We start from the raw sequence: 12,973 nt of genomic DNA on the forward strand, positions 1-12,973 counted from the left end.
AGGTGGAGTAATATGGTATATCATGAGTTGGGGGAAGAAAGTACTAACCAAATGAGCTTCTACTAATGAGAGATCTCAAGGGGCAGGGCAGTAACTAAAATAGAATGCAGCAAATAATGAAGACAAATTTCACCTACTTCACAGTAGTGTTAATAACTCTTTATCTTTTGAGGTTTTTCTCCCCTTGTGTTTTATTATATAATATAATTTTAGCAATAATATAATAACTTATATTTCTTCATTACTATAAGGTTTATATATACCACTTTCCTTACAACAGCATTGGGAAATAGGTCTTGTAAAGATAGCTACTTTTTATACATGAAGGAGACTTAGAGAGATGAAATAACTCCAAGGTGACTCAGGTAATAAATAGCAAGGTCAGGACTACAAGCCAGATCTCTGTACTTTAGAGGCATTGACATTTTTTTTTAAATCTCCATTAAATTTATGAATTTTGTCTTCTCCCTGACAGCTACTGTTGCCAGATATGGGCTGTCAGTCAGTCAGTGAACAAGCACTTATTAGGAAGTTGATATGTACTAAACATCATGCTATGTGCTAGGGATACAAAAAAAGGGCAAAAAATAATCCCTGTTTTCAAGGAACTCCCATTTTAATGTAGGATAAAACACACAAACAGCTATTTACTAGAATTTGAGCTAAGATTTAAAGAAAGTCAGGAAATCCAGGAGATAGAGATGGGGAGGGAGAACTTTCTAACAATGAAAATTCCTGAAATTAGAAGATAAGCTTGTATGAGGAATAGCAAGGAGGCCAGTGCCATCATATTAGAGTGTGGTGGGATTGAAGGGGTAAGAAGACTGAAAAGATAGGAGGGACAAGATTATAAAGAGCTTTCAAAGCCAAACAAAAGACTTTATATTTGATCCTGGAGGATAATAGGGAACCACTGAAACTTATACTGACTGCCTTAATCTCACTTTTCTCATGAGGCTAACATTCCTGCCACCTCCTTCACCATTGTCCAGGTATGAGGTGATGAGGGTCTACACAAGGGTGGTTGCAAGTATCAGAAAAGGGTCTATTTCAGAGATGTTGTGGAGGTAGTTGGCAACAGATTGGTTACAGGGAGTAAAAGAAAGAAAATGAAGATGACCCTTAGATTGGAAATTTATGTAAGTAGGAGAATGGTAGTATTATCAACAGTCATGAGGAAGTTGACTGGACTCTACAGAAGGTCCTAGTAAACCAGACAAATTTGATCCAAATCTGAATCTTAAGAGGTAGCTAGTTGGTTCAGTGAATAGACCACTAGATTTGGAGACAGGAAGACCTGAATTCAAATCTGATCTTAGACACTTCCGAGTTAAATGACCTTGGATGAGTCATTTAACTTCTCCCATCTCAATTCCATCGCTCATTAGTGGGAAGAGTGATAACAACAAAGGATTATTTTGAAGATCAAATGAGATAAGACATATAAGGTTCCCAATAAAACCTTAAAGCACTGTATAAATCCTGGTATCATCTTATATTCAAACACCAGGCTTTGCTCTTAAACATACCTTCTGAGTCTTCAGAGCAGAGAGTAGGGACAGGTATATTTAGCTTACAATAAATGTGTCCTGAGATCATATTCCAAATTATAATTTCTCCATCATAACTAGAGGTAGCAAGAAGAGAAGGTGGGCACTGAGCCACACATAAAATATCATCCTTATGTCCCCGGATCTATAAGAATAGGTAGAAGACATAAAAAGTGAGACTGACCAAATAGTCCATCAATTCATAGACATTTATGAAGTGACTATTATGTGCTATGCCCTGTGCTAAGTACTAGGGCTACAAAAAGAGGCCATATAGAAGAGATTGAAGAAGATCAATCTCTTTCAAAAAATCAATTAAAAAAAAAAAAAAGAAGATCTCCTTTTACAACTAGCCATATGTTAAGACAATGATTTTAGACTAGAGACAACTTGGTATGAGGGAAAGAGAATTATAATTGGACTCATAGCATCTTAATTTAACACAAGTATCTCTGGGCATGGAGATGGTCTTGAGGGGCCTTTGAGCATGATCAGTTTGCTTAATGTGGAGCCTACCATGGTGGGGGGGGTTGGGTAACTTCCTTTGATTGGCTGTCCATATAAGCTTAAAACTGGTAAGACTAAACTATTTACTCTTTTCCATCTTTTTTTTTTTTTTTTTTTGCTATATTCTTTTGAGCAACTTGTATTTGCTTTTCCCAGCATGGATACCATGAATTGAATGATTAGGAGGGGAAAGGAATATCTTTTCTATACTTCCTCTCTTTTATCCCTGTTCCAAGAAATGGACTTGGGGATATTGATGTTTGATGTTATTTGTCCTCAGTTTCAAGTCAAATTGGCAATCAATCATTAAAGACCTATGTGTTTGAACCATGATGATATGGGAGTCATTGGGGAAGGAAGATTATACTTCCACATGTTGGGGGAGTTAAGTTCTTACATTTGTGATAATTTCTTTTAGTACATATTCCTTTGTAAAAGGTTCTGTGTTACATGTGGGAACTGAACGTTTTCATATTAGAGCTTGGATGCCCAGATTTGAATTCTGCCTTTAGCTATTTACCTTCTACTACCTCTATAATCTTGTGGCTTAACACCACTCTGGACCTCAGTTTCTTCATTTGCAAAAATGGAGGTACATAGAGGATTTCCACAGTTCTTCCTAGTTCTAAATCCCATGATATGCCTTAATCTCACTTTTCTCATGAGGCTAACATTCCTGCCACCTCCTTCACCATGTTTGCTGACTTGTAGTATTCACAGGGCACTTGAGCTTTTTGCACAAAAAGAATGAATGGAAATGAAAACTCAGCTGCCTTCTTTTCCCCCAGCTTGGTTGGCCATGATTTGTCTTGCAGACTGCCTCAGAGCAACATACATGGAACTCTCCAAGGTAGTCCAACTTTCAGAAAACAACCTCAGCCCTTCATCTGCATGCAAAATCTTGATTACTAAATCTTTTCATCCTTTCCACCTGGTCACCATGGTGGTGAGTGCATGCTGATCAGAATTCAAATGATCTGCCCTTTTCAGAAGATGACTCTCAGGAAGCTATTAATTATCCTGGGCTGAGCCAGATGGCAGGCAGCCCTTAAGAAAGAAAAGACATTTAAAAATGATCTTTCAAGATTGTCACTGCAGAGTTGTAAAGATTTCCTATGACATCAGGTTTAAACTTTAGCTTGATTTAGCTTATGTCTTCTTTTCCAATAGAGATAAATTGAGTTAGGTTATTATATGTTAAGTTATTATATGTCTATGAAGATCTTATTGGTTCTGAAGAGACTCCAATTTCTTTCCAAACACACTAAAAGTCTACCAATGATTGATAACTTACTGAGTATTATGGTAACCGGGTAACAAGTTTTGATTCATTTCTGCCACTAACTTGTGTTTTTGTGAATGACTTTTCCTAAATGAAATTTTCCCTCATCTATAAAAGTGAATGAGTTGGACTAGTTGATCTCTAAGGTATATTCATGTCTATAATTCTAGTTTGGGGTGGGAATGGAAGAAGACTAAAGAAAGAAAAATGGGAAGAAGAAGTAGTTTATTTATTTTCACTCAGCTTCTATACATCTCCTTATTTCAGTGCTTCCCCCTTCCCTTCCACTCCATCTTCCTCTTGCCCAACACTGCCCAAGTTTATATGAACAGCCATGTTTATATCCCCTGATATATTCATGACTTCACTGGACTTGAACATCCCAAAAGGAAAATTAATCATTTGCTTCATAGTCATGGGTCAATCTGTATTTTTTTCTAAGAGGAAAGGACAGGTAAAATGAGGGGAAAATTGGGAAGGAGAGAGAAACAGAGACAGATGGAGAGACAGAGAGAAAAAGGCAGAGACAGACACACATAAAGAAGCTGAAAGAGAGAGACAGAGGTAGAGAAACAAAGAGAAAAATTTATGGGAGAAACAAAGAGAGGGAGGGAGGTAGAGAGAGAATCAAAGAGACAGTAAGAGTGAGAGTGAGAAACAGAGAAATGGAGAGACAGTGACACATAGAGAAATAATGTGGCAGAAACAGAGAGAGGTAGGGAGAAACAGAGACAGAAAGACAGACACACAGAGAAAGAGAAACAATATCCTGTTCTCCTTGGGACTCATCTTAATGGTATGATATTCCCCTGTGGTAGATTTCCCCTGAAGAGTAATAATGTTACCAACTGAGAAATAAAAGGGGCCTACTATTCTTATAAAGGAGAAAACTGCAATACAAAGTTTGGTGACTGAGTCAAGGCTATACAGGTGGCAAGTAGAAAATAAGTTTCTCAAGGGCTAGTTCCATATTGCTTAGAACAGTGCTTAACAAATATTAAGTCCTTGATAAATGCTATTTGGTTGATTGAATAGCAGAATCTCTATTGAAATCTGGCCTTCTTATTGCCAAATTCAGGACACTTCCCACTGGACCACATTGCTCCTCCTCAGATGGTCAGCATGAAGGTCATTTTATTCTTCTAGGAACTTGGGGATATTTAGAGTCCTTATGGAAATCATAAGGACTTTCTCTGGAACTGGGCTATTGTGTCATGGGGTCTAATATTTAGAACTGGAAGGAGCTTCCAACAACATCTGGGTGCAACCTCTGAGGACACTGAACTTCAGAAATGTTAGAAGACTTGCCCTATTTCACACTAATAGTAAGTATCAAAACCAAGATTTGAACCCTCATTTTCTAATTCTGAATCCAGTGTCATTCCCAGTATATTCTGTGACTCTAGCAAATGAGCAGGCAGCCAACTTGAAATTCTTGTGCCCTATAAGTTTGGGCAACTGTTAAAGGGTAGAACATTGAATTGTTGCAATTGTACCCTTGCTGGGGAGCCTTGAAGTGGGTATGTATACATATATATATATGTAGTTCATAATTCACCTAAGACATCCTCATCATTAGGTTCTAGTTCTGTCGATCAACACAATAGGTCAGTCCATTTGATCTTTATCTTACTAGGCAACAGCTCAATGTGAACAATTATGTTCAAAGATAAAATATATTTAGCAGAAGCTTCTTTTAATAATAATGTATTTGGATTTGGATGACAAGCCATATGTAAGGAATCCTATTAAGTAAGGAATTTTAAGTAAGTCTCAGCAGTCTTTTGTGTAACTTTTTATTGAAAACATGAGAACGTGCTTGTAATTATCTAATAGAATTTCAGGAAAAGCATGAAGAAGGGTAGGCCATCCTTTATTGTGCATTAATCAATGAATATCCTTTATTGCAGAACTGTGTTTATCCCAGAAATCTGGCCAGTTCTTTGAGCAAACACAGTCCTCTCAAAGGAATGAACAAATATTCTCCTTGGTGGGCTTCTTATAATGGCATATCCTGTACCTGGAAGGTTGCTAAGTCTTAAGAATCACATATCAAATGAGTCTATTTAGTGTAGTACTCTCTTTGTTCTCAGCCTATTAAAACCCCTTAGTGGAAAAGGACTTTGAGGATTTGGGCTAGGAAATCTGGCACAAACTTGCCTGGAAATGCCTCCTCCCAGATCATTATACTTCAACAACAATACTGTATGAGGATGGATTCTGATGGAAGTAGATATTCGTTAACAAAGAGAAGATCTAATTCAGTTCCAATTGATAAATGATGGACATAATTAGCTACACCCCAGAGAAGGAACACTGAGAAATGAGTGTAAACTGTTTACATTTTTTTCCTCCCAGGTTATCTTTACATTCTGAATCCAATTCTTCCTGTGCAACAAGAAATTAGGTTCTGCACACATATATTCTATCTAGAACTACTATAACATATTTAACATGTATGGGACTGCCTGCCATCTAGGGGAGGGGGTGGAGGGAAGGAGGGGAAAATTCAGAACAGAAGTGAGTGCAAGGGATAATGCTGTAAAAAATTACCCATGCATATGCACTGTCAAAAAAAGTTATAATTATAAAATTAATAATTAAAAAAAGAAATGACTCATACCCAAGACCTGATAGCTGTGACTGTCCTCCCCGCCAAGGAATTCAGATGTTGGTGCTTCCTCGGAATGGTGATGCTATATGTTGTATGTTTGTTTTTTTTGCTATAGTGGCCACTGTGTTTGTTAATTATGTATTACTTTTGTGCTATGACTGCTTCTTTTATATTTGTGCTTCTCTTATATCTTATTTAAAATGAAGATTCTGAGCAATAATAAATGTGTGCCCATCCTCTTTAAGACTATGCCTGTTGAATGCAAATTCCAAACCTTATCTTATACAACACCACCATATCAATTCTTCTTGGACATTTTTTCCTTTCCCAGGTGAAGTTCTAAAGCTCTTTTAGACAAAGGAAGCATTCCTTTTTATTCCTACTTATTAGGGAGTAAATAAGAACACACAGTATAACTTACCAGATCATCTGGCCAATGTGGCTGAGGCTTCCAAAAGTGACGAAAGTCATGAGGAGAATCCTGCACCAAAAATCAAATGAGACAAACTGTCTATTACTAGAATGATGAGCAGTCAACATAGTTACAAGATAGACAGAAGAATCTGTTCCGCTTCCTGGGTCCCATCATTGATTTAAATTCTCAAAATGTCAAAGGAAAGTCCCTTTGAGCTCATGCAAATGAGAAGCAAAGCAGCACAAAAGCAATAACGTGATTGTATTTCAGTAAATCATATTTCTGGTGACAGCTTTTGCTAGGATGCTGATGAAAGAGTGAGCCAGTCACTGTTCAGTCTTCATTTAAATAGCCTATACCTATTTTTTGCACTTCGTGCTACTTCAAACAAAAACCCAAAATACATAACTGAAATATTAGTTTTACACTAAGAAAAGCTGGATAATCAGCTTCCCCAATAAACCTGAGAACAAATGTAAATTTGTTTCTCCTCAAAATACTATTTGCCTTACATGTTATGTGAAGAGAGAAATGAAGTATTCATATCTTAAAATAAAGGAACATTTTTTCAAATGAATAATTAAGTTAAAATTTGGAATTAATTTTCTATTATATCTGATTGTGTTACGAAACCATGGCATAAGAGGCTAGACATTTGTTTTGGTCATTATTTTTAACCTCTCTCATTTTCTCTACTTAACCTCACTGGGTCCCACACACAGAAAAAAATGGACAAGGCTTTGTTCTTGGCTATTAATGAAGCTATTAACTGCTGGAAGTGGTGGAGAAACTAACATATATGTGTTTTCTAATTCTCTTAATTTTTAGTGATTCCTCCCAGAATCTGGAGTCCCCTTGGCCACATTGTTACCCATTTAAAAAATGAAGGAGTTATACTCCACGGCCTTCTTGATCCCTTCTAGCTATAAATCCATGATCTACCTCTCTCCCTGCCCTTACCAAAAAATATTAAAACAAGAAATAAAATGAGCATCTTTATCTCACAGCTGCTACCTAGTGGCTAATAGATTTATTTGAGCTTACTTTCTTCATCTTTTCTGGGACCATCTTCTGATAGTGGGAACAGCAAGCAATAATATGAACAAGAGGAAATAAGGAAAATTAAAGAGCCCAGATAAATTATAGTCTTGATAATAAACCTCTGAATATTCTTCAGTTGGTTATGATCAAACGAGAGGCAACTAAAGCTGGTCTTGTCCCTGAGAAAAGTGAAATACTGCCCTCCAGCTCACCAGTTGCCTTGCCTTTGATTGAGATTGCCTTTGGATAATGGAATGGGCAAGTTCAGAGCCCTCTCTCAGGAAATTCTTCTTTGCTGACTATAAAGGGCTGAAACTCTGAGTCAATGCACTGAGATTGGACAACGGAGCACTTAAGGCTAATTGCCAATTGGACAATACTCTATTAGCATATGCTTGAAAAATGGCCCTTCCCACTATTCTGTGCTGGTTGAATCTTTTGGTGTATACAAAGAATTGTGGGAAGGATTAGGGGTGGACTAAGACAAGCCAGAGTCATTTTTGGCAGTAGACAAGGAAGAAGGAGGCCATGGAGATCCTATGTCCATACAATTCACTTCTACCCCTAAAGACCAAGAATAAAGACCAAGGACTTTTGCTTATCTTGACTCCGGCTGATTCTAAGGTATCCAGGGTGCTAACTCGGTCTTCACAGTTGACCCAGATAGTTTCTGTCTTATATTTGATTTCCATTCCACCCTTTGCCCTCACCCTGTACCAAGTTGTTGTCATTTTATCAAAATATTTGAGATAGAAAGACTGTGTCTTTGACTGTGTTGAATTCCAAAAAAAATTCATAGTTATTTCAAAGAGAAAAAAATTATTCTCCTCACTTTTCTTGCACCTGCTTTCCATCAAGACATGTATGAGCACACAAGTAGGTAATATACATATGTTTTCTACTTAACATTTACTGAGTATATAATATGTGCTAGATTCTGTGCCAAACTATGACAGAGAGAAAAAGATGGACAAGGGTTTTGTAGGAGAGGGGACCCTTCAGCTCAAGCCTCCACTAGCTATGTTTCCCATATTTTAGGGGGTCATTAATTAAGACCCAATTTCCTTTAATTATTTGACATTGGGTAAACTTTGACAAAGAAATATTTACTTAAGTGTTATAGCTAGAACAAAGTACAAACATTTTCACAAACACTTTGGGGGCATAATCTCCCTTTTATTCCCCTATATATAGCAAGAGGTCAAAATATTAGACTCAAAATTGATCTTAGTTCTTACATAGCATTGATCCCATGCCAAGTTGAAACAGGAGTACTGGATGAACCTGCCTCTTAGCTGCCTATGGGATAGGTTCCTCAAAGTCAATCAGCCCAATCAACTAGAATTTAAATATCTGGCACTGTGCTAAGTCATGGAAGCAAGCTCACTCCCCAACACTACATGTTCTTAAAGACACAGATACTGAAAAACTGAAACTCTGGAATGACAGGATTCTGAGGTTTCCTCTATGACTTCAGAGTGTACCAGATCACAGACTACACTCTCCTTAACTCCTCCACTCCTTCCAATAAAGTGTTATAAAGATAAAGAAGTAGAAGATGAAGATGAGAGGCCATTTTTAAATTAATCTATATTCAATGAAGTACCTTTTCTTCTTCATGTGGTAAGCTGACTGAAACCAGTTACTACACATGTTTCACAGTCTACCTTTACAAGATGATTCTCAAATTATCGAAGCAGTGCCCTGGCATTCTCCAAGTGAAAAGATGTCATTTGCTCCTTAGTGGCCTCTATGTTGAGATGTCATCTGAAATAATCTGAGCATGCACTAGATCATCTTTATATTTTATAGACATATATCTAGGATGTTCCATGAAAGACAGTGCTGTGATACTACATATTATCTCATTTAGGATGATGTGACTCCTGACTGGCTGAGAAACTGCTGAAAGAAGAAAAACAAAAGAGAAAAGAAGACTTTGAATGGAGAGTGGAAGGCCCCCCAGAGGCATAGGCATTTAGGGAAGAGCTGGGATTCCATTATATTCCTCTAAAGCTGGTCTCTGGACCTCAGGGACTGCTAAGAACAGGCTTTTTAAATGAGGTCATTTATTCTTCAGTTGGCTAAAATTTCATCTTACTCTCTGGGCATAGAGCCCCTTTTATTCTTTCTTGTGTGAACTAATCTCTATAGCTCCCTTGTTATGGCTTTCCTTGTTTGCTGTGGTAAATATGCTTTTATAATAATCATTTGATAGAAGGGTTGAGAAGCTGGTCCTGGCTATGTTAATCGTTACTCTCCATGTCTGAGATGGAATTATTTCCACTCTCTACCTCTACACATTAATCACAGGGAAAATGGCTATCATTCTAAACTCCCCCCCCTTATATCCCCAGACTACAAATAACTGATGTGTAATAGATATAATTCTTAGTATTTATAAAGTTCAAGTTTATCTCTCTCTTAGAGGAAATGAAATATTGCATTTCTGCTCTTTAGGTTTTTGAGTAGAATGAAGTCTGTATTGGAAGAATGGAAGAGTTTCTTGGAGGAAATTAAGAAAATGTCAAAGGGCAATCCTGAATTATGTCAGGATACTAATGATGGAAGAATATGGCATAATAATGACCACTGAATATTTAGAGTTTAATAATAGTGTTGGGTTACTTAACATGGAGAGGAGACACAGATCATTTCAGGAAGAAGCACCTTCCTATCCTACAAGAAAAAAAAATTATATAAACCATAGATATTAACTGAAGAGGAAGAGTGGTTGTTTATGACTCCCAAATAAGGGATATTAAGGATATAAATAGTACTAGTTGTCTTGAAGCATATTTCTGGTTCATAATGGAAATTTTTAAAAGTTGTTAAATATGATGAGCATTATCTTTTTTATGATTTATGCTTGAACAAACTATACTACCAAGAAGCATCTATAAACAAAGACTAAACATTATGAAGGTCTGGGGGAAAAAACTAAAGGTCTTAGGGACAAGGTGATATTTTCAACAATATTACCTTTTAAAGGTAGGGAGTCTGGAAGATGAATGTAGATTTCAGGAGTGAATAGAAGATTTAAGAAGATAGTGTTTAAGAATGAAATTTGGATTTTTTGAATTTTATTTTAAACTTAGGTATTGAGAGATGAAATATGCCTGATTAAGTTATTCTAGGCTCATTTTCTTAATTGATACTATAAAAATCAAATTGGGTTCCCCCCAAGCATGTCTGACTACATATCTTTATAGGATCCTAAAGATAACCAGAGGGATTAGGGTATCTTTCTATGTATTATTGTTCATGATCCTCCATCTACCTAATATCTTCTCGGTATCAATTAACCAATCATTAATACCATGATATCCCCAATGATCTTCCTTGGTAACAATGCATCAATTAATATTAACTAGCTTTTACAAAAGAATATTTACAGAGGTTATAAAGCAAGACCTGAAGTACAAAAACTTTTAAGACCTGGAGTACACTTTCCCCTCCCACCTCAGCCATTAGAAATCTATATTTTTTTTCTGACTTTTCAAAGTTCACAAGGTCAGGGCCTGATCCATTGAGTCTGACACTTATATATCTAAAACCAAGAAAGAAGAGACAGAGCAGATACAGAAGAAATAACAGGTCCAAGTGTTTGGTTCTACATAGCAACTAGGTAGAGGAAGGACTCCCCCATCCATAGGTTTACAGGATTTTTCCCTCCTCACTCAAAAGTTACCAGGAGAAAAAAAAGATCATTGGTCTATTTGTGCTTTTGAATGTACACACTCAGTTCCAGCAAAGAGACTTTTCTTCACTAGGAAATAGTCACAGATGACTTATATGTGATTTGAATCAGGGTTCAGATTTCTATTATGTACAGACTCACCAATTCTTCACATAGATACATATCAAGTAAAGAAAGTGCACCGTGCATGGTCTAAAACTGGGTTCTTCTTGGCCAGTCATACATTATATTTCTAAATCTGTTTAGGACTTTAAATTGAAAGTTGAGAGAGGAAAGAAAAATGTTCAAACAGATCTAGATATTATAGAGATATATTATAGATATTCCTAGTCACAACTAGGAAGGATAGCAGAAGAACCACTAATTTACAAGAAACAACATACAAAAAAGAGGAAGAACAATAAAACTCATGGCCTCAGATCCATAAATTCACAAAATATGAGTAATAAATACAGTGAATTAGAGACCCCAATGCAAGATGATAAATATGAACGCATATAGACCATTGAAATTTAATAAGATATGACATGATTGGACTACTTTACTCAAAAGGAATAAAGTAGATTTAAAAGGTAGGGTAGAATGGCATTGTTTATTAAGAAGATAGACTGATTTCAGGAAATATAGGATGTAGGAAACATACTGAAATTTGGGCAAGAATCAATGGAGGTAGAAACAGTATCAACAATGTGATAGTATTATCAGCTGGACAGAAGAAAGAATTAGATAAGTTTGCAAAGCACATCACAAACTTAGCATAGACATGGGAGACTTCAGTTAACTATATATCCTCCAAAACCTCTCTCTCCCTAACAGTAGAATATCTGACAGAATACCGATTTGCCTTAATAATAACTTCATTCTTCAAAAGATAATGAAAAGCTGTAAGAACAGACATTCTGGCTCTAGTTAACCAAAAAGAGGGTATTTGTTGCTAGAGTAGACATGGTTGAAATTCTGGCAGTAAGAAATAATTCCATTTTAAACTTCATTATAGAGAAAGAGAAGAAAGCTAGACATAATCTGACATGCAAAATGTATTTTAGGACAATGGATTTTAAAGGGTTCCATGAAAAGATAGGTAAACAAGTTAGCAAATAAGCATTTAGTAAATGCCTACTATGTGTCAGGTACTGGAGATAAAAAGATAATGAAACAATTTCTGCTTTTAAGGATATTACAGACTAAACAAGGTAAACAACATGCGTATATATTTATATATATATATATAATATTACATATGAGAGAGAAAGAGAGAGAGAGAGAGAGAGAGAGAGAGAGAGAGAGAGAGAGAGAGAGAGAGAGAAAGTTGTCTAATGACAAACATCCATAGGGCAGGAGTCCTTAACTTTCTTTGTTTATGGATCCTTCTGGTCTGATGTGACCTATGGATACATTCTTTAAAGTATTTTTAAATACATAAAATAAAACACAGAAGATTACAAGAAAACCAATCATATTGAAATGGTTATAAAAATATTAAGCATAAAAAGTTTGCAGACCACAGGTTAATAATTTCTGTTTCAAAGTTGCTCAGATTCATCTTTTCTTGTGGGTTATAAAGCATACACAGATGTTCTCTTTCTAATTTCAATTAAATATGTAGAAATTTGGAAGTTTGTTTCCAGCCACAACTAAGAAGCTAGTATTATATGATTGATGAAAATCATCTAATTGGTTACAAAGCCAGAAGAACCAATGACCCAGAAAATGTGAACTGAAATTGAGTCCACATACAAAAAGGACAATCCACTGGTATCTCAGTCTCTTTCCTTCCCGGCAACAAAGAAAGTAAGAAATTCTATGAGCTACTGGATGGGAGGTTGCCCTATCCCACATGGCTACTATGTGAACACAAGAATAT

At 36.2% G+C, this 12,973-nt stretch overlaps 1 protein-coding gene across 1 annotated transcript in view; it reads right to left on the bottom strand.

Annotated features, from left to right (window-relative positions):
• LOC141559696 (cilia- and flagella-associated protein 337-like) overlaps positions 1-12,973 on the bottom strand; it is a 99,189-nt gene that overhangs the window by 23,004 nt on the left and 63,212 nt on the right. Inside the window, exons 12-13 of the mRNA XM_074297430.1 lie at positions 6,375-6,434; positions 1,530-1,695 (exon numbers count right to left, since the gene is read on the bottom strand). Coding sequence (XP_074153531.1) covers positions 1,530-1,695; positions 6,375-6,434 — 226 coding nt within the window. The remainder of the gene's footprint in view (positions 1-1,529; positions 1,696-6,374; positions 6,435-12,973) is intronic.

Source organism: Sminthopsis crassicaudata, chromosome 3 (genome assembly GCF_048593235.1).
Source record: "Sminthopsis crassicaudata isolate SCR6 chromosome 3, ASM4859323v1, whole genome shotgun sequence".
NCBI lineage: Eukaryota > Metazoa > Chordata > Mammalia > Dasyuromorphia > Dasyuridae > Sminthopsis > Sminthopsis crassicaudata.